Raw genomic sequence first — 23,554 nt, forward strand, 5'->3', positions numbered from 1 at the left:
GGAAGCATGTATAAAGTGAATAAAATTGGTCCTAGCACAGAACCTTGTGGAACTCCATAATTAACCTTAGTCTGTGAAGAAGATTCCCCATTTACATGAACAAATTGTAATCTATTAGATAAATATGATTCAAACCACTGCAGCGCAGTGCCTTTAATACCTATAGCATGCTCTAATCTCTGTAATAAAGCAGAGAAAATAAAATATTTATCTGACTTAATCGCCAACAGTGTTAACAAACCCTGTGTTCTTTTTAAAACTGTGAACTCTATTTTTAATCCTAATCCTTCCACTGCATTGGAAATAACCAATGAAACCTGAGAGATTTCTCTCCTTTTTTTAATAACGTTGGTGCGATAAGGACCAATATTTCGCCCTCTTCACCTTGTGGCCCAGGGGCTAACGCATGTACGGCAGCATTTAGCCAGTTTGAGCCTGTGCCACTTGCTGTTCTTACTGGGATTGTAAGTAAACTCAAAGCCTCTACAAGTCCTACAGACCCAGTTCCTCCTTGCTTTTTTAAAGAGGTTTGGGGCACCATTGGCACCTTTGTGAGCGAGGTAATAAACAGTAGTCTGGTCTCTGGCACTGTCCCCACTTTTTGTAAAAATGCTGTTGTTGAGCCTCTGATTAAGAAGCCTGGCCTTGATCCTGTGACTTTATCAAATTATCGGCCCATTGCTAAGCTTCCTTTGGTTTCCAAGATCTTGGAGAAATGCGTGCTTGCTCAATTTCAGCCGTTTTTAGATGCACATGGCATTTTAGACCCATTTCAGTCGGGTTACAAAATGTTTCACAGTACAGAGTCTGCACTTCTTAAGGTTTTTAATGATCTGTTTTCAATAGCTGATGCGGGAAGCTCTGCTATTTTAGTGCTTTTAGACCTGACTGCTGCTTTTGATACAGTGGACCATGCAACTCTCTTATCTCACTTGGAAACCTTTGTGGGTGTCAGGGGGATTGCTTTGAAGTGGTTTGAGTCTTACTTGAGTGGGAGGTCCTTCTCTGTGAGGCTGGGGGACTCCTGCTCCTCTTCTGCTCCCCTGCAGTGCGGTGTCTCCCAGGGTTCTATCTTAGGCCCAATTCTTTTTGCTCTGTATCTCCTCCCACTCGGGGAGATATTTAGAAAACATGGCATGTCATACCATTTTTATGCTGATGACTGCCAAATTTACATGCCAATTGTCAAGAATAACCACTGCCCCCTGACACCCCTTCTCGACTGTCTCGGTGATGTCAAGGCTTGGTTAGCACAGAATTATTTAAAACCTAACGAGGGAAAAACTGAGATAATTCTGTTTGGCAATTTCTGCTTTGACTTGGGACCTCTACAAAGTTTAGTGCGTCCCAAAGTCACCAGCCTTGGTGTCACCATAGACAGCGATCTTAAATTTGATAAACAGGTTAACACGGTTTTAAAATTGAGTTTTTTTACCTTCGTCTTTTATCAAAAGTGAAACCTTTTATCCCTTTTAAATTGTTTGAACAAGTCATGCACGCTTTTATTTCTTCTCGTTTAGACTACTGCAATGCACTTTATTCGGGGATTAGCCATAACGCACTTTCCCGACTGCAGTTAGTCCAGAATTCAGCGGCTTGACTTTTAACAGGGGCCAGAAAGCGTGAGCATATTACCCCAGTTTTGGCTTCTCTGCACTGGCTCCCTGTACGTTTCAGAATTGATTTTAAGATACTTTTGTTTGTTTTTAAAGCTCTGAATGGACTGGCCCCACAATATATCATCAACTGCCTCCAGGTCTACACTCCAGCACGAGCTCTGAGGTCCGAGGGCCAGTCCCAGCTCATGGTGCCTAGGACGAGACTTAAAACTCGAGGGGACAGAGCCTTCTCCGTGGTCGCTCCCAGACTCTGGAACACTCTGCCCCTACATGTCCGATCTGCTCCCACTGTGGAGTGTTTTATGTCCCGTCTTAAGGCCTATTTTTATTCCTTGGCTTTTAACACCGCGTGAGTTGTACGGTCCTTGTCTTATTTTATTTTTATTTTATTGAAATTTATTTTTTTTATCATGGTTTTTATCTATTTATGTATTATTTTATCTTATCTATTTTATTGTTATTATTGCTATTTTCCGTGTCTATGCTTTTGTTGTGCAGCACTTTGGAGACTCGGGTCTGTTTAAATGTGCTTTATAAATAAAGTGGATTGGATTGGATTGAATAAGCTGGTCTGCGACTCGTATTTTCTTTTGCCAGGCCTTTTTCAACAGCATTTCTTTAGTTTCAAACTTCAGAAAATTGACCACTATATGTCTGGGTTGCTCACCTGGCTTCGGCTTGAATGGGGGGTTCTGTGAGCGCGTTGTATCTGACGTTCCACTCCTTCGGGTATTTCCAGTTCTCTTTTGATTAATTGGGTCAAATACGCAGCAACGGAATCCCCCTCACTGTTCTCTGGCAGGTTAAAGATTCGAATATTGCACCTTCTTGATCTGGCATCAAGATCTGTTATCTTTTCCTGCATCAATCCAGTTTGTTTCTGTAGTTTATGCAGCAAGTCGTCCACGTCTGTATTCCGTTCCTCCAGCGCTGCGATGCGTGCTTATGCCTCGGTCAAACCCGCTTTCTGATCTTCCAATGCCTTTTTGTTTTCTTGAAGTTTTCGATCCATATCTTGTCTAAGAGATGGTATTTCTTGCTTTAGCTTGTCTTTCGCCGCAGTGAATTCTGCTCGGAGCTTCATGCCAAGATCTTGAATGTCTTTGCTAAGCTTTGCTAGTCCTTCTAGCATTAGCTTTGACACGGTTTGGCTTCGCTCTTCACATAGCTTTGCTTCGCTAACTTCGCTAGCCACATCCTCGACGGCTTCATAATCGCTCTCATCTTGTTCAGCAGTGGACATATCAGAATTGTCCTTCCTTATTTTTCGGCCTTTACGTTTGCCACCTCCACTCATCTATCTTTTTTATTTTGGATTTGTTTCTAGCTATGTGGAGTTTTAGTTAACCGACTTCAGGGGTTTGCAACTACATGTCTTACTCCGTCACCATCTTCCAGGAAGTCCGACCAGAGAGCTGTCTAAGAACACCAGGGACAAAACTGTAGACCTGCACAAGGCTGGGATGGACTACAGGACAACAGGCAAGCAGCTTGGTAGAAGACAACAACTGTTATGATTATTTATTAGAAAGTGGAAGAAACACAAGATGACTGTCAATTTCCCTCGGTCTGGGATTTCATGCAAGATCTCACTTTGTGGGGTAAGGATGATTCTGAGAAAGCTCAGAACTACACAGGAGGACCTGGTCAATGACCTGAAGAGAGCTGGGACCACAGTCACAAAGATTACATTAGTATTACATGATGCTGTCATGGTTTAAAATCCTGCAGGGCAGTAAGGTCCCCCTGCTCAAGCCAGCAAATGTCCAGGCCCATTTGAAGTTCACCAGTGACCATCTGGATGATCCAGAGGAGGCATGGTTCTCCCATGGTCATGTAGTCAGATGAGATCAGAATAGAGCTTTTTGGAATCAACTCCATTTACCATGTTTAGAGGATGAGAACAATCCCAAGAAAACCATCCAGCCGCAAAGCTTGGGGGTGGAAACATCATACTCTGAGGGTGCCCTTCTGCAAAGGGGACAGGACGAGTTCACCATATTGAAGGAAGGATGGATGGGGTCATCTACTGCAAGATTTTGACAAACAACCTCCTTCCCTCAGTAAGAGCATTGAAAATGGGTCATGGCTGGGTCTTCCAGCATGATAATGACCCCAAACACAGCCAAGGCAACTAAGGAGTCTCTGGCCAGTCTCCAGACCTGAACTCAATATAAAATCTTTGGAGGGAGCTGAAACTCCAAACCTGAAAGATTTGGAGAAGATCTGTGTGGAGGAGTGGACCAAAATCCCTGCTGCACTGTGTGAAAACTGTGAAAACTACAGGAAATGTCTCACCTCTGTAATGGCAGACAAATGTTTCTGTACCAATTGTTAAGCCCTGTTTTTCTCGGGGGTCAAATACTTATTTCATTCAATAAAATGCAAATTAATTATTTTAAAATCATACAATGTGATTTTCTGGATTTTTTTTTTTTTTTTTTTTAGATTTTGTCTCTCACAATTGAAGTGTACCTACGATAAAAATTACAGAGCTCTTCATTCGTTGTAGGTGGGAAAACATGCAAAACTGACAGGGGGTCAAATACTTATTTTCCCCACTATATAATCTGAACAGCAGACTTGCATTACCACCTTTCCTATAATGACACGATCACTATATTTGCTGGACTCTGATTAGTCTTAGCCCACATAATAGTGGCCATTGCAGAATAAGTTCTCTATGGGGTGAACAATTTAAAAGCTACAGGTCCTGAGGCAGCAGCAAATCCTGCACATTCTCTGGGAATGGTAAGCGATGACTGTATCCCCATCACCGCTATATGACACAGTGTTTATGCTGGTAAAAGACTATGTGGTAATAAATACATTTTTGTTGCAGGTTCTCAAAGTTTTACCCCCATAGATATATATGGTATTTTGGTCTGGTAATTAAAGCCTGTGAAATGAAGTGCGGTTTGCAGCCGAGTGTGAGGCGTCCGGGATGAAAATCAGCACCTCCAAATCCGAGGCCATGGTTCTCGACCGGAAAAAGGTGCTTTGCCCTCTTCAGGTCGGTGGAGTGTCCTTGCCTCAAGTGGAGGAGTTTAAGTATCTCGGGGTCTTATTCACGAGTGAGGGACGGATGGAGTCGCTGTATCGGACCGTCGTGGTGAAGAGAGAGCTGAGTAGGGGGGCAAAGCTCTCGATTTACCAATCGATCTACGTTCCGATCCTCACCTATGGTCATGAGATTTGGGTCATGACCGAAAGAACGAGATCGCGGGTACAAGCGGCCGAGATGAGTTTCCTCCGCAGGGTGGCTGGGCCCTCCCTTAGAGATAGGGTGAGGAGCTCGGAGTCGAGCCGCTGCTCCTCCACGTCGAAAGGAGTCAGTTGAGGTGGCTCGGGCATCTTTTCCGGATGCCCCCTGGACGCGTCCCATTGGAAGGAGGCCCCCGGGGAAGACCCAGGACATGCTGGAAGGATTACATCTCTCGGCTGGCTTGAGAATGCCTCGGGGTTCCCCTGGAGGAGCTGGGGGAGGTGTGTGTGGATCGGGAGGTCTGGGCGGCGTTGCTTGAGCTGCTGCCCCCGCGACCCGACTCCGGATAAAGCGGAAGAAACTGAGAATACTGAGAATAATCTTTTTGAGCCATTGTAGTCTGCTTTTAGAAAATATCACTCCAGTTAGACAGCGCTCACTAAAGTCGTGAATGACTTTCTGCGAGCAATGGACTCGGGCACCACTACTCTGTGCTGGGTTTGATGCAATGGATCATCATATAATACTTGATAGGCTTGGAGAATCATTTTTGGAATACTGGAAGTGCCCTTGCGTTGTTGACATCATACCTGTCCAGTAGTTCTTACTGTGTTTTGTACAATAACACTACCTCTAACCTTAGTGACATGAAGTTTGGGTTCCACAGGGATCTGTCTTAGGCCCCCTGTTCTTCTCCCTTTATGTAGCACCCCTTGGGCATATACTGCGACGTTTTGGGATTGCCTTTCATTGCTATGCTGATGATACTCAATTGTATATGCTGATAACTGTTGGTAATCTGATTCACATAAAATTCTTAGAAGATTGCCTTGCATCAGTGAGAAGCTGGAGGTCTAGTAACTTCCTGCTTTTAAACTCTGATAAGACTGAAATGATAGTTCTTGATCCAGTGAGGCATCAGCATCGATTTGACCAGCTAGCACTTAGCTTAGGTTCACGTGTTATACATCATACAGACAAAGTGACGAACCTTATTAGTAATTTTTGATCCTACATTGTCTTTTGAACTCCACATTAGAGACATTACGAGGACTGCTTTTTTCCATCTGTAAAATATAGTGAAGATTCGTCCCATCCTGTCTGTGGCTGATGCTGAGACTGATACATGCATTTATCTCTTCTCGATTGGACAATTGTGATGCTCTGTTTTCTGGTTTACCGCAATCCAGCATTAGGGGTCTTCAGTTGGTTCAAAATGCTGCTGCCAGACGGCACGAAGCCAATTATGGCATCTCTTCACTGGCTTCCTGTCTTTGCAAGATCGTATTTTAACGTTCTGTAACTGGCCTATAGAATTGTTCATGGACTAGCACCTCCCTGACCTTGTTAAGCCCTACGTAGTGGTTCGGGCCCTGCATTCGCAAGGTGCAGGACTACTTTATGTTGCTAGGGTGAATAAAGAGTATGCGGGTCACAGAGCTTTTTCTTATTGTGCCCTTGCTTTGTGGAACAATTTCCCTGCGCACATAAGGCAGTCGGATTCTGTGGAAACTTTTAAATCAAGAATTAAGACCCATTTGTTTTCCCTGTTTTATCATTAGTATATTATGTTATTATGTTTTTTTTTATTCTTTTTACTCTTTTATGGCTTTACTCTTTTATTATGTTTTTGATCTTTTAATTAATTTTCTGTTTTCCGCGTTGTGTTGTGTCAAGTGCCTTGAGGTGACCTTGTCGTGAGATGGCGCTATATAAATTAATAAATTTGTTTTGATTTGAACGCAGAATCAGTCGGCCAGAAAAACTACACTCAAGGTATACTTCATCAGGTAGATCAGGTAAGTAGGGAGGCGCCCGTCCATGAATAATTTTATAGGTTAGTAACAGAACCTTCACCCTAGGGACACAAAGTAGCCATGCGCCCACTGGTATGTAAGGCTTGACTAGATCAGGTAAGTAGGGAGGTGCCCGTCCATGAATAATTTTATACACTCAACAAAAATATAAATGCAACACTTTTGGTTTTGCTCCCATTTTGTATGAGATGAACTCAAAGATCTAAAACTTTTTCCACATACACAATATCACCATTTCCCTCAAATATTGTTCACAAACCAGTCTAAATCTGTGATAGTGAGCACTTCTCCTTTGCTGAGATAATCCATCCCACCTCACAGGTGTGCCATATCAAGATGCTGATTAGACACCATGATTAGTGCACAGGTGTGCCTTAGACTGCACTAGGTTAGTAACAGAACCTTAAAATCTGATCACAGGAAGGACAGGAAGCCAGTGAAGAGATGCCAAAATGGGTGTAATGTGATCAAACTTTATGCTTTCTGTCAAGTCTGGCAGCAGCATTTTGAACCATTTGGAGACCCCTAATGCTGGACTGTGGTTAACCAGAAAATAGAACATTGCAGTAGTCCAGTCTAGAAGAAACACATGCATGAATCAGGTTCTCTGCATCAGCCACAAACATGATGGTATGAATTTTCACTATATTTCACAGGTAGAAGAAAGCAGTCCTCGTAGTATCTCTAATGTGTAATCAAAGGACAACACAGGGTCAAAAATCACCCCAAGGTTCCTCACTTTGTCAGTGTGATGTATGACACACGACCCTAGGCTAAGCGTTAGCTGGTCAAATTGATGCCGATGTCTCACTGGACCAACAACCGTCATTTTGGTCTTGTCTGAGTTCAAAAGTAGGAAATTGCTAGACATCCAGCTTTTCACTGATGCAAGGCAATCTTCTAAGGATTTTATCTATATGAGATTACCAGCAGTTAACAGCGTGTATAACTGAGTATCATCAACATAGCAATGAAAGTTAATCCCAAAACACCCCAGTCCGTGCACAAGGGGTGCTATTTAAAAAAAATGTGACAAGGTCCATGATCCAAGAGAGCTGTTCCTCACGCCAGTTCCTCAAATGGCAATTTTCTGGCTTTAAGAAACACTATAAGAAATCAGGAAATAAAATTGTGGCCGTCAGTAATGGTTACTTTTTTAGACCAAGCAGAGGGAAAAAATATGGACTCACTCAATTCTGAGGAAAAAATTATGGAATCATGAAAAACAAAAGAACGCTCCAACACATCACTAGTATTTTGTTGCACCACCTCTGGCTTTTATAACAGCTTGCAGTCTCTGAGGCATGGACTTAATGAGTGACAAACAGTACTCTTCATCAATCTGGCTCCAACTTTCTCTGATTGCTGTTGCCAGATCAGCTTTGCAGGTTGGAGCCTTGTCATGGACCAGTTTCAACAACTTCCAGCAAAGATTTTCGATTGGATTAAGATCCGGACTATTTGCAGGCCATGACATTGACCCTATGTGTCTTTTTGCAAGGAATGTTTTCACAGTTTTTGCTCTATGGCAAGATGCATTATCATCTTGAAAAATGATTTCATCATCCCCAAACATCCTTTCAATTGATGGGATAAGAAAAGTGTCCAAAATATCAACGTTAACTTGTGCATTTATTGATGATGTAATGACAGCCATCTCCCCAGTGCCTTTACCTGACATGCAGCCCCATATCATCAATGACTGTGGAAATTTACATGTTCTCTTCAGGCAGTCATCTTTATAAATCTCATTGGAACGGCACCAAACAAAAGTTCCAGCATCATCACCTTGCCCAATGCAGATTCGAGATTCATCACTGAATCACTGAATATGACTTTCATCCAGTCAACCACAGTCCACGATTGCTTTTCCTTAGCCCATTGTAACCTTGTTTTTTTCTGTTTAGGTGTTAATGATGGCTTTCGTTTAGCTTTTCTGTATGTAAATCCCATTTCCTTTAGGCAGTTTCTTACAGTTTGGTCACAGACGTTGACTCCAGTGTCCTCCCATTCGTTCCTCATTTGTTTTGTTGTGCATTTTCAATTTTTGAGACATTGCTTTAAGTTTTCTGTCTTGACGCTTTGATGTCTTCCTTGGTCTACCAGTTTGTTTGCCTTTAACAACCTTCCCATGTTGTTTGTATTTGGTCCAGAGTTTAGACACAGCTGACTGTGAACAACCATCTTTTGCAACATTGCGTGATGATTTACCCTCTTTTAAGAGTTTGATAATCCTCTCCTTTGTTTCAATTGACATCTCTCATGTTGGAGCCATGATTCATGTCAGTCCACTTGGTGCAACAGCTCTCCAAGGTGTGATCACTCCTTTTTAGATGCAGATTAACGAGCAGATCTGATTTAATGCAGGTGTTAGTTTTGGGGATGAAAATTTACAGGGTGATTCCATAATTTATTCCTCAGAATTAAGTGAGTCCATATTTTTTTCCCTCTGCTTGGTCAATCAATCAATCAATCAATTCTTTTATATAGCGCCAAATCACAACAAACAGCTGCCCCAAGGCGCTTTATATTGTAAGGCAAGGCCATACAATAATTATGTAAAACCCCAACGGTCAAAACGACCCCCTGTGAGCAAGCACTTGGCTACAGTGGGAAGGATAGTGCCAAATCCCTTTGTCTGTTCTACGAATGAATGATGTTAACTTGAAACACTGCTACAGAATTATACAATAGATAGAACGTGTGGCTGGGGATAGTGCCAAATCCCTTTGTCTGTTCTACGAATGAATGATGTTAACTTGAAACACTGCTACAGAATTATACAATAGATAGAACGTGTGGCTGGGGATAGTGCCAAATCCCTTCGTCTGTTCTACAAATGCATGATGTTAACTCAAAACACTATTCCAGAGAATTTTGGACCCTTTTTTGAACACTTGTCTGGAGTGTCTAAAAAAGTAACCGTTACTGACTGCCACAATTTTTTTTTCTTGATTTCTTATAGTGTTTCTTAAAGCCAGAAAGTTGCCATTTGAAATGACTTTAGTTTTGTGTCATGTCTGTGATCTGCTTTTTTTTCTACAAAATTAAGCAACTGAATGAACATCCTCCGAAGCTGGTGATTCCATAATTTTTGCCAGGGGTTGTATATCCTACCACTACAGGTTTACTTCTGACTGACTACCATTATTTTGCACAATCTTATGACTCTGTTGTTTACAGCAGGAGCAGTGTGCTTCAGTCTTGACGGAAATCTCTACATCTGCACCCCCTGAGATGGAGACTTCAAATAACGAAATGGAGAATTCAAATAAAGAGATGGAGACTTCAAACAATGAGATGAAGACATCAAACAATGAGATGCAGATTGTACCCAGTGTCACCCGCATGACTTTCCACAAGAGCTGCTCCTACTGCAAGAAGGTCCTGGTGGATGGACAGAGTGTTTATCAGAAGAAGGGCGACATCAGTCTTTTCTGTTCCACTTCGTGTATTTCAGTATTTGATCAAGTCAAACCAGTTAAGAAGAACTGCGACTTCTGCTTCCAGTGAGTGACAGTCATTTTTGTTTTGCTTTATGGGTAGTTAAAACTTGATATTTCTGTTTTTGCGGGACAAATACAACATGTATGCAGCCAACTTATCAGATGTGTTACTCTTACTTCTGTCTCAAAAGTTTTATCTTTGATCTTCTAATTTTGTGATGTTATTACATCTATTTTGATAGACATGCCATTACGTCCTTTGTCAAATTATCGTATATTGTCATGCATGGTAACAGTATTACACTGCCAAAATATGCAGCACTCAGAGAATTAGGCCTGTCCTAATAATTAATATATTGACGTATGGTTCCATATATAAAGATGAACAATATTTTGCTGCCTTTGATGTCTTGCTCTTTATGTCTTTATGTGCCTGTTTGTTTATTAAGTCACCAACATTTCAGCAAGTTACACTGCTTGTGTCCCTGCTCTCTGTGGGAGGCACTAGGACAGTGAACCAGCCGGTTAAAGCAAAGCGACTGTATTATTCCATCCTGAAAATTTGAAAGAATAAATGGAATATGTTAACTTGCCTTTTTCTTCCAAAATATGAACCTAAAAGCCCACATTTGGGTTGAATCACTGTTCTCTATGAGATCAGTCTGTTGCATGCGAGTTAAGGCAGACAACAGCACCAACTTGTTACAAAAGTTGACATCTTATATGAATTGGTACAAGATTGGGCTGTTCGGTGAATAGCGATGCTGCCCACAGTTATTTTTAATCTGTACAAAGTGAGGTTTTATGAGATGAGATCATTTGTGCAAAAATCAAACAACCTTAAAATTGACAAAATATTAAAGAATCACATGACATTTCAGATAACCACTTAATGTGCACATACACACAGTAAATATAGTCATCACGAAGGAGAAGAGCAATAATCCAATTCATAATTTAATGAAAAGAGAGTTTACATTTACTCTCTCGGTGCAGCAGTACCTGACGGCAGCTCAGCCCTTTGCTGCTCACTCAATTAAAGCAACTGTGTGCAAGATCTGAAAACAGCAGCAACTAAGTAGTTTATTTAGATAGCACCTTTCAAGATAAAATCACAAAGTGCTTTACGACAACATTAAATAAAAATAGAACTACAGAAATTCAAACCACAATGACATAAAACAAACAAACCCTTATCCATCCAATATTAGTTTTTAACCTTCGAAACATTGTTTATGACGATACATAACTTGAAATTACATGAAATATAGTACAAAATAACAAAATATGGAACCCATTTAACTTAAATGGACTAAAATTGTCGCTTACAATAAAAACAAACATCTTGAATTGTATTTTGTTCCACTTTTCATAGGTCCATTGATGTCAGAGAAGGGCCCATCATATGGTGATAACGGCCCATTAGTTCATGCACTGAGCTACCATTAGCCCATACCACCCTTTTGAAATATGAATAACTGGTTTACTGATTTCGGATATTTTAGTCTTTAACATTTCAATTTCAATGTTGAATATTCTTGAAAATAAAAGGTTCATTGCTCTTTGAAAGGATGTACTTGCATTTTTGATATATTATCATTTTATTAATGGCATTAAATGGTTTGAAAATGACATTGATAATATTGTGATATTTCTGAAGCAATATATCATCCAGCAAAATTTTACTGTGATAGGACTATGGACTAACTCTTGATTTTTGGAATGGTCTCTTTCACAGAGCATTTAAACAGTCTGAGAGCATTATCCAGGCTGCAGCGGATGACGGGTCAATGAAGAACTTCTGTAGCCAGACCTGCCGTGCCTCATTCAACTATAAAAGAATCATGTCCTCCAAAATGCCACCAGCAGCACCACACTCCATCTGTAGCATCTGCAGCATATGCACCAGATACTGCATTGTAAGGGATAATGGAGCAAGAACAATTATTAAAGTGGGAAAAGTATATTTTATTTATATCATTCCATGAAGCACCGTAGCATTCACACTGGGCTTTGTTTTAACTCCTGCAGAGCAAACATGAGGTCATATTCCACGACATTGTCCACAAGATTTGCAGTGACCCCTGCTTGTCTCGCTTCTTCAAGATCAACAACCTGGCCACCTGTGAGAACTGTGACTCCCGCTGCCACAATCCGCTAACCCTAAATATTGGGGAAAACAATAAAGCCCTCTGCAATGAAGTATGTCTGGCAGAGTATAAACAGGCAAGTAAATCTAGAGAAACCTGGTAAAAATGTTCAGCTTCTGTTTGGTCAGTGTAAGCTTTTAACTACCTTTACTGATTGAATGTAGTGGTTTGCCTCTCATGGCAGCATAATAGTGAGTTGCCTTATTTGACATTATGAGTTTGAAGCTGTTACCTTGTTTGCATAGGATCTCTTCACTGTTTGCTACAATCAACTTAGTCAAAATCAGATAGCCGCTCAGATTAGTAAATTAAATGCCTGTAGACAGAGAGGATGATGTGACTCTGTTTTCTCTTTCCGGTTTTAATACAATTACAGAAAATCAAAACTCCACAACCATGTTCTGGCTGTTGCACTCCCCACCTGATGTCTGAGATGGTTGAAAACAAAAACAGCGAGAACGTGATCAAGCTCTTCTGTAATGACGGTTGTGTGATGGCGTCCAAGATCCAGGCTGTCATTGAATCAGGTAAAAGATAGTCATTTTGGCAAGACAGTCTGTTTTTGGCCTCATCTTTGTCTGTTTCTGTTTATTTTATGGTTCCAAAAATCTTAGTGAATCAGTTAATATCTTCATTTTGAGTGGCAGGTTGTGCGCTTTCAACTAGAATGTTGCCCATGGGGATCCACAGGTTTTAGATTGAGTAATGTTTATCAAATAAGTAGCTATTTTTTCAAGAGTGGTAATAAATTATGCAAAGTTTGTATAATGAATTTTACTGAAAGTGCATTAAATTAAATTAAAATGAGAATTTTGTAAATAATTGTATTTATTTTTTGGCACGTTGAGTAGTCATGTTTTACAACTGGCAAGGTTGAGATGTTTCCTTTGTTCAGAGCTTGTCTGGTTACCAGGCAGGGACTGATTAATGGTAATATGAATGTGTGTGTTACTGTTGTTATTTAATATCCCTAATTTCTCCAAGAATATTAGTCCTATCAACTTTCCATTTTCCCGGTGTAAATCATTAACCCAAAATACATAAGATATCAAACTGCAAATGTCAGCTCTCCCCAGTTTCTCTGTGATTGAAGGTACACACATCAATCAATCATTTTTTTTATATAGCGCCAAATCACAACAAACAGCTGCCCCAAGGCGCTTTATATTGTAAGGCAAGGCCATACAATAATTATGTAAAACCCCAACGGTCAAAACGACCCCCTGTGAGCAAGCACTTGGCTACAGTGGGAAGGAAAAACTCCCTTTTAACAGGAAGAAACCTCCAGCAGAACCAGGCTCAGGGAGGGGCAGTCTTCTGCTGGGACTGGTTGGGGCTGAGGGAGAGAACCAGGAAAAAGACATGCTGTGGAGGGGAGCAGAGATCAATCATTACAGAGCAAAAAGAGAAAGAAACAGTGCATCATGGGAACCCCCCAGCAGTCTACATCTATAGCAGCATAACTAAGGGATGGTTCAGGGTCACCTGATCCAGCCCTAACTATAAGCTTTAGCAAAAAGGAAAGTTTTAAGCCTAATCTTAAAAGTAGAGAGGGTGTCTGTCTCCCTGATCTGAATTGGGAGCTGGTTCCACAGGAGAGGAGCCTGAAAGCTGAAGGCTCTGCCTCCCATTCTACTCTTACAAACCCTAGGAACTACAAGTAAGCCTGCAGTCTGAGAGCGAAGCGCTCTATTGGGGTGATATGGTACTACGAGGTCCCTAAGATAAGATGGGACCTGATTATTCAAAACCTTATAAGTAAGAAGAAGAATTTTAAATTCTATTCTAGAATTAACAGGAAGCCAATGAAGAGAGGCCAATATGGGTGAGATATGCTCTCTCCTTCTAGTCCCCGTCAGTACTCTAGTTGCAGCATTTTGAATTAACTGAAGGCTTTTTAGGGAACTTTTAGGACAACCTGATAATAATGAATTACAATAGTTCAGCCTAGAGGAAATAAATGCATGAATTAGTTTTTCAGCATCACTCTGAGACAAGACCTTTCTGATTTTAGAGATATTGCGTAAATGCAAAAAAGCAGTCCTACATATTTGTTTAATATGCGCTTTGAATGACATATCCTGATCAAAAATGACTCCAAGATTTCTCACAGTATTACTAGAGGTCAGGGTAATGCCATCCAGAGTAAGGATCTGGTTAGACACCATGTTTCTAAGATTTGTGGGGCCAAGTACAATAACTTCAGTTTTATCTGAGTTTAAAAGCAGGAAATTAGAGGTCATCCATGTCTTTATGTCTGTAAGACAATCCTGCAGTTTAGCTAATTGGTGTGTGTCCTCTGGCTTCATGGATAGATAAAGCTGGGTATCATCTGTGTAACAATGAAAATTTAAGCAATACCGTCTAATAATACTGCCTAAGGGAAGCATGTATAAAGTGAATAAAATTGGTCCTAGCACAGAACCTTGTGGAACTCCATAATTAACTTTAGTCTGTGAAGAAGATTCCCCATTTACATGAACAAATTATAATCTATTAGACAAATATGATTCAAACCACCGCAGCGCAGTGCCTTTAATACCTATGGCATGCTCTAATCTGTGTAATAAAATTTTATGGTCAACAGTATCAAAAGCAGCACTGAGGTCTAACAGAACAAGCACAGAGATGAGTCCACTGTCCGAGGCCATAAGAAGATCATTTGTAACCTTCACTAATGCTGTTTCTGTACTATGATGAATTCTAAAACCTGACTGAAACTCTTCAAATAGACCATTCCTCTGCAGATGATCAGTTAGCTGTTTTACAACTACCCTTTCAAGAATTTTTGAGAGAAAAGAAAGGTTGGAGATTGGCCTATAATTAGCTAAGATAGCTGGGTCAAGTGATGGCTTTTTAAGTAATGGTTTAATTACTGCCACCTTAAAAGCCTGTGGTACATAGCCAACTAACAAAGATAGATTGATCATATTTAAGATCGAAGCATTAAATAATGGTAGGGCTTCCTTGAGCAGCCTGGTAGGAATGGGGTCTAATAAACATGTTGATGGTTTGGATGAAGTAACTAATGAAAATAACTCAGACAGAACAATCGGAGAGAAAGAGTCTAACCAAATACCGGCATCACTGAAAGCAGCCAAAGATAACGATACGTCTTTGGGATGGTTATGAGTAATTTTTTCTCTACTAGTTAAAATTTTGTTAGCAAAGAAAGTCATGAAGTCATTACTAGTTAAAGTTAATGGAATACTCAGCTCAATAGAGCTCTGACTCTTTGTCAGCCTGGCTACAGTGCTGAAAATAAACCTGGGGTTCTTATTTTCTTCAATTAGTGATGAGTAGAAAGATCTCCTAGCTTTACGGAGGGCTTTTTTATAGAGCAACATACTCTTTTTCCAGGCTAAGTGAAGATCTTCTAAATTAGTGAGACGCCATTTCCTCTCCAACTTACGGGTTATCTGCTTTAAGCTACGAGTTTGTGAGTTATACCACGGAGTCAGGCACTTCTGATTTAAAGCTCTCTTTTTTTAGAGGAGCTACAGCATCCAAAGTTGTCTTCAGTGAGGATGTAAAACTATTGACGAGATACTCTATCTCACTTACAGAGTTTAGGTAGCTACTCTGCACTGTGTTGGTATATGGCATTAGAGAACATAAAGAAGGAATCATATCCTTAAACCTAGTTACAGCGCTTTCTGAAAGACTTCTAGTGTAATGAAACTTATTCCCCACTGCTGGGTAGTCCATCAGAGTAAATGTAAATGTTATTAAGAAATGATCAGACAGAAGGGAGTTTTCAGGGAATACTGTTAAGTCTTCTATTTCCATACCATAAGTCAGAACAAGATCTAAGATATGATTAAAGTGGTGGGTGGACTCATTTACTTTTTGAGCAAAGCCAGTAGAGTCTAATAATAGATTAAATGCAGTGTTGAGGCTGTCATTCTCAGCATCTGTGTGGATGTTAAAATCGCCCACTATAATTATCTTATCTGAGCTAAGCACTAAGTCAGACAAAAGGTCTGAAAATTCACAGAGAAACTCACAGTAACGACCAGGTGGACGATAGATAATAACAAATAAAACTGGTTTTTGGGACTTCCAATTTGGATGGACAAGACTAAGAGTCAAGCTTTCAAATGAATTAAAGCTCTGTCTGGGTTTTTGATTAATTAATAAGCTGGAATGGAAGATTGCTGCTAATCCTCCGCCCCGGCCCGTGCTACGAGCATTCTGACAGTTAGTGTGACTCGGGGGTGTTGACTCATTTAAACTAACATATTCATCCTGCTGTAACCAGGTTTCTGTAAGGCAGAATAAATCAATATGTTGATCAATTATTATATCATTTACCAACAGGGACTTAGAAGAGAGAGACCTAATGTTTAATAGACCACATTTAACTGTTTTAGTCTGTGGTGCAGTTGAAGGTGCTATATTATTTTTTTTTTTTCTTTTTGAATTTTTATGCTTAAATAGATTTTTGCTGGTTATTGGTAGTCTGGGAGCAGGCACACATGCACACACATACACAGAATCCACTTCACTTTTAATATCTAGATGAATTTACATACACACGTGATATGCTTTGGAGAGCAGGGGAATGAAAGTCAGTTGGAGCAAGACTGAATACATGTGTGTGAATGAGAGGGAGTCTGGTCCTGGTGGAAAAGTGCAGTTACAAGGAGTAGAGGTGATGAAAGTGGATCAGTTTAAATCTGGTTAACTGGCAGGGTGGAGTGGGTGAGAAAGGTGGCAAAAATGACTTGTGACTGAAGAATATCAGCAAGAGTGAAGGGGAAAGTCTACAAGACCGTAGTGAGACCAACTATGTTGTACAGCTTACAGACGGTGGCGCTAACAAAAAGACAGGAGGCAGAGCTGGAAGTAGCACAGTTGAAGATGTCGCAGTTCTCTTTTGGAGTGACAAGGATGAACAGGACTAATGGCCCAGTCACACGGCACTTAACAAAGGGCAACGAAGCCCTAACGAAACAAGAAATCTGGACTTTCGTTGGCTGTTGTTGGCATCATTTAACCTTCGCTCAGCTTCGTTCCTGCAGCTGGCGCTTTGTCAGGATTTTTAAACTGTTGAAAAATTTGAACGAAGGGCAACGAAAACCTCAATTCATCTGTATTTCGTTTTGCTGTCGTTCTTGACGTTTTTTATCATTTGCTTAGTTTCTGTAACATTAGCGTTTACTTTGACTTAATTCGACCAGCTGAATGTTTTCACACAGTGCAGAAGCCGGCTCCTGAGCGCTGCTGCGTTCAAGTACCGTTGGAAATTACAGGGCAAACCCAACCGGTTTGCTTGGATTTTTGTTTTTTATGTGGGTGGTGGGTCAGCTTCCCTGGGCTCAGGCACCTTGTATATGCCAGAATTAATCTTTTGTGTGGATACAATTAATTATTTTGCCACAAGCAACTGCTGAATTTGAAACAAAAAAATTTGTGGAATTTCCGACGGACCTTGAACGCAGCAGCAGCTCCTGCGTGCACTTATTATTTTTTATTAAATTAACAATATGAGTGTAGGAATGACAATCCATCCCTTCTGTACATGTGGCAACAGGTAGATAATTCAAATGATTATATAAAGAGCTGTTCTGGAAGGCACAGTTCACGTTGTGGATCATTGGCAGCTGGTGGAAATAAGTGCACATATGAGTCAATGTGCACGTTCACACGGACTGATCAATTTACTGTTATGATATATTCAATCATCTTTACACATTTATTCCCCCTTTTGACAGTTTTCTGTTATATATCAATATACAACTCCAATTCCAATGAAGTTGGGACATTGTGTAAAATGTAAATAAAAACAGAATATGATTTGCAAATCCTCTTCAACCTATATTCATTTAAATACACCACAAAGACAAGATATTTAATGTTCAAACTGATAAACTTTATTGTTTTTGTACAAATATTTGCTCATTTTAAAATGGATGCCTGCAACACGTTTCAAAAAAGCTGGGACATTGGTCTGTTTACCACTGTGTTACATCACCTTTCCTTCTAACAACACTCAATAAGCGTTTGGGAACTGAGGACACTAATTGTTGATGCTTTGTCAGTGGAATTCTTTCGCATTCTTGCTTGATGTACGACTTCAGTTGTTCAACAGTCCAGGGTCTCCGTTGTCATATTTTGCACTTAATAATGCGCCACACATTTTCAGTGGGCAACAGTCTAGTACCCACACCTTTACTACGAAGCCACACCTTTGTAACGCGTGCAGAATGTGGCTTGGCATTGTCTTGCTGAAATAATCAGGGACGTCCCTGAAAAAGACGTTACTTGGATGGCAGCATGTGTTGCTCCAAAACCTGGATGTACCTTTCAGCATTGATGGTGTCATCACAGATGTGTAAGTTGCCCATGCCATGGGCACTAACACTCCCCCATACCATCACTGATGCTGGCTTTTTCCTCTTTTGTCCGGAGGACACGACATCCATGATTTCCAAAAACAATTTGAAATGTGGATTCATCAGACCACAGCACACTTTTACACTTTGCGTCTGTCCATTTCGAATGAGCTCGGGCCCAGAGAAGGCGGCGGCGTTTCTTGATGTTGTTGATGTATGGCTTTCGCTTTGCATGGTAGAGTTTAACTGAATCTTCTGATTATATTATGGACTGTAGATGATGGAATCCCTAAATTCATTGCAACTGAACATGAGAAACATTGTTCTTAAGCTGTTGGACTATTTTTCACGCAGTTGTTCACAAAGTGGTGATCCTCGCCCCATCTTTGCTTGTGAACGGCTGAGCCTTTTGGGGATGCTCCTTTTATATTCAGTCATGACTAGGGATGGGTATCGATAAGATTTTATCGATATTGACACCATTATCGATTCCGCTTATCGATCCGATTCCTTATCGATTCCCTTAACGATACCTCTTGTGAATTTTTTTTGTGTACTAAAAGCAGACTTTACAGGTTTTCTATGTCAGCGGGTCAAAGAGCTGTTTCTTATCGTGCACCCGCTCTGTGGAACAGGCTTCCTGCGATCGTGAGGCAGTCGGAGTCCGTGGACATTTTTAAGTCAAGATTTAAAACCTATTTTATTCTCTCTCTTATGAATAATTTTTTTTTTTTCTGTTTTATTCTTTTACTTCTGTTTTTAATTATGTATTTGAATTTTTTAATTTTTATTTATTTATTTTTATTTTTTCTGTTGAACTGTTCTATATGAGGCACCTTGAGATGGCTTTTGTTGTGATTTGGCGCTTTAAAAGCCAATTAAATTGAAATTGAACAACATTTTATTGAGTCTTAAAGTAAATAAATATGAAATTGGTCACTGGAACCTTAAACTTTGGACATAATAAACTCTACATGGCGGATCATTGATCTCTGGACATAAATAGAAATAAACACAATCTGTAGTTATTGTCAAAGCATTTCCTTTCAGACATTATTGGCATGAATGTCTTTCCATACCTCTGAGCTGAGCTCTTGCAGCTGGCTGTGCTGCACGTCTGGATGTAATTTATAAAGAACACAGGACATCTCATTTTGGGAGGAAAAAAAATGTTTCAGTCGATTGTAGTTTCTTGTCTGTCTAATGCACCTTTCACACTGCATACTTTAGGCCAATCCGTCAAGATGCGTTTTTAACGCATGACGTCATACGCGTCGTTTCGGAAGCCGCAAGGGGGCGGAGATTGCCACATCACACTCTGGCTGTTTCCACAATCTGACAAAAGTTCAGTGATCGCCATCTTGAATTTGGGTCACCTGAACCACAAAAAAGCTTTAAAAAAAAAAACAGCAGTAGAGCGATTCTCCCATCACCTTGCTGGGAGAAGCTTATTTCAGCTACTTTTCGGAGTGACGCCGACCGAGGGAGGACTGACGACTTGGTGGGATATCGATCGAACCGCGACAGCGGGCCGACCCGCACAGAGAAGCCGGCCTTCAGGCATCATCACTGGGCAGAGCGAGGCAGCCGGGGTGATGGAGCCAACCCACTCAGTCCGAAATCACCCACTTTTTGGATATATGTGCAGTCCCAGTTTGCCCAACGGAGTTTAGTTCTGCAGCTTTATTGAGGTGAGAATAATGTAAAAATAAAACGTGACGTTTACTGAACTGCTGTGAAGGTTTAATGATCGGCTTAGCCTTTTAGCACAGTTGATCTGAGTGAACGCTTTAATTTCTAAATGGTTCAGTCTTTTTTATTTTTGCCCAATAAAACTACAGCTTTTTTCAGACACCACAAAAGCTCAACTTTAAATAACTTATTTTTTCGGGCGTTTTTTTTCCATCGTTTTCCCCCGTTGTTTTCCTTTTTTATATATAAACTGTTTAGTGTTTCTTTATATTTAAAGAAATATTTTTATTTGCCCCAATCAGGAACATTTGCTGTGCAGACAACTAAACTTCCATTGATGAGCTGAACACCACGAAGTCCAGTCGAAAGAAAACATCTCTGCTCTTCAGAATAGGACAAAAGTGTCTTCAGCAACACCATCAGAGTTCAAAGCTGCAAAAGAGACCTTCATCTGGTCCCAAGAATCCAGCATAACATCACCTGCTTCTAAATAAAAGGCTCTTTCAACAGCAACTATTTTATTATTTTTTAAAAAAGCTGTTTCGTTTTATATTTTAACAATAAATGAACAGATCATTAAAAATGTCCATGAAATCAAAGTCAAAAGACATTTGCACAAGTAGAAGCTCTCCACTTATTGCGCTCAAATTCATATTTTAGAAATGACTCTGTCCTGATAACAACATTAAAAGCAAATTACATATTTTGGCGAAATTACAAGTTGAAATAACTATATATAAAAAAAAAAAATCATCTTGAGGTTTATCATCTTGAGGTTTATGTCACAGAAATCCTTTACAATCACACTGCAGTCATTGTTAAATTATTTCATGTTGCATTTATAATAAACATTTGTATTTATTTACAGTGTCTTTCTGGTTGAAATGAGATATAAATAATCCATCAGACTTAAAAAAAAAAAGTACAAATTTCCATGTTATTTTGTCTAAAAATAAATGTCCTTATGTTAAACAAGAAATTATCTAATCTGAAATAACAGGTGGTTTTAATTTACAGATGAAATGTTTATAAAGAGCCATTTATTACAAGTGTTCTAAACTTTTTTTTTAACAGTAATCAGAAATTCTGAGGTAACAAACAACAACAAAAACATTTCGAAGGATTTTTCTTCAGAAAACTGCTCCATAAATGAGCAGTCCTGTGACACGTATGTTTTGCACAGATCAGTGGTTTCTGCACCGATCCATTTTGTAGAGATCAGTGGTTTCTGTACCAATCCGTTTTGTAGAGATCAGTGGTTTCTACACCAATCCGTTTTGTAGAGATCAGTGGTTGAATCGAATCATTTCTTTAACGATACTCGAAAAGAACCGGTTCTCGATACCCAACCCTAATCATGGCACTCACAGTTAGTGTCCTCAGTTCCCAAACACTGAGTGTTGTTAGAAGGAAAGATGATGTAACACAGTAGTAAACATACCATTGTCCCAACTTTTTTGAAACGTGTTGCACGCATCCATTTCAAAATGAGCAAATATTTGCACAAAAACAATAAAGTTTATCAGTTTGAACATTAAATATCTTGTCTTTATGGTGTATTCAGTTGAATATAGGTTGAAGAGGATATGCAAATCATTGTAATCTGTTTTTATTTACATCTTACACAACGTCCCAACTTTATTGGAATTGTGGTTGTATCTGGTTTAGTAACGTAATACAGTGATACAGCAGTGACCACGGCACACCAGTTTTATTTTTTTTATTTTTTTTTAATTGGAGCCACACGGAGTGCGCAGCGTGTCGTCAGACAGTGAGGATTCTAATGATGGAGATGATCCCTCTTTTGTTCTGGACAAGAAACCAGATCTCCATAGCTTCTGTTTGCAGTTTCTCCAGGACTCAGGTGCTATGAGCTCCATCCCAGCGCCGAGTCCTGGAACGCAGAGATGCAGACACACACTGCTCCAGCAGTGGCTCCAGGCGCGTTTTTGTTTAAAGTGTCAAGATCAACGCTAGCTTTGGTTTCATTTTGTTACTCTTTCGTCCCTTTTGCGCTCTTGCTTCGCAGGCTATTCAGTGATGAAGCTCTTTCGTCTGCTTTTTCTCACCGAATTGTGACTTTTTTATTTTTTCCCTTCGTTCAGAAATCGTCCTATGCCGTGTGACTGGGCCATTAGAATGAACATATTGGAGGGACAGCTTGGGTGGTACGGTTTGGAGACAAAGTTAGAGAGGCGAGATTGAGATGATTTAGTGGTGCAGCTTAGCTAAAATTTCCATAAAAATTGTTCATTTTGTGATAAAAGCATGGAATTTTGCACACACATTCTAAATTAACTAATGTTTATTTTCAGATATGGAACCATCCTGAGCTGATCTCTAATGAGCTACAGAGGTCAATAAAGAATTACACAAGGGTCAAAATTTAAGCATGCTCCATTCATGTTGAAAACTATACCACATTATTTGTCTGATCATAACAATTCCAAAAAGGTATAGTTTGGACTATCTGTGACTGAATTCCATGGAGTTATGGTGTAAAAACAGCAAAAAAAAAAAAAAGTGGTAAAGGTTAGTTACTGTTTGTACAGGGGTCAAAAGTTAAAGTTGCTCCAATTTTGGTAAACGAAAAACCAATTCAGAATTTTCCTTGGCTGTGTCTTTGGTATCATTGTCTTGCTGAAATGTCTACCTTTGTTTTTCATCTTCATCATCCTGGTAGATGGCAGCAGATTTTCATCAAGAATGTGTCTCCGGTGCTGTTTGCTGACAGACGGCCCCACACCATCATGATCTCACCTCCAAACATCACTGCTGGTGTGGTGTTTTTGGTCTGATGTGCAGTGTCATTTCAAATCAAATCAAATCAGTTTTATTTATATAGCGCCAAATCACAACAACAGTTGCCCCAAGGCGCTTTATATTGCAAGGCAAAAGCCATACAATAATTACAGAAAAACCCCAACGGTCAAAACGACCCCCTATGAGCAAGCACTTGGCGACAGTGGGAAGGAAGAAACCTCCAGGAAGAAACCTCCAGCAGAACCAGGCTCAGGGAGGGGCAGTCTTCTGCTGGGACTGGTTGGGGCTGAGGGCAGAGAATCAGGAAACGGACATGCTGTGGAAGACAGCAGAGATCAATCACCAATGATTAAATGCAGAGTGGTGCATACAAAGCAAAAAGAGAAAGAAACACTCAGTGCATCATGGGAACCCCCCAGCAGTCTAAGTCTATAGCAGCATAACTAAGGGATGGTTCAGGGTCACCTGATCCAGCCCTAACTATAAGCTTTAGCAAAAAGGAAAGTTTTAAGCCTAATCTTAAA

At 40.1% G+C, this 23,554-nt stretch overlaps 1 protein-coding gene across 1 annotated transcript in view; it reads left to right on the forward strand.

Moving 5' to 3' along the window:
• Window positions 1-23,554, forward strand: part of LOC117512091 — a 197,982-nt gene that overhangs the window by 83,284 nt on the left and 91,144 nt on the right. Inside the window, exons 22-25 of the mRNA XM_034172052.1 lie at window positions 9,825-10,150; window positions 11,826-12,006; window positions 12,119-12,313; window positions 12,614-12,764. Coding sequence (XP_034027943.1) covers window positions 9,825-10,150; window positions 11,826-12,006; window positions 12,119-12,313; window positions 12,614-12,764 — 853 coding nt within the window. The remainder of the gene's footprint in view (window positions 1-9,824; window positions 10,151-11,825; window positions 12,007-12,118; window positions 12,314-12,613; window positions 12,765-23,554) is intronic.

This window comes from Thalassophryne amazonica, chromosome 6 (assembly GCF_902500255.1).
Source record: "Thalassophryne amazonica chromosome 6, fThaAma1.1, whole genome shotgun sequence".
In the NCBI taxonomy this organism is placed as follows: domain Eukaryota; kingdom Metazoa; phylum Chordata; class Actinopteri; order Batrachoidiformes; family Batrachoididae; genus Thalassophryne; species Thalassophryne amazonica.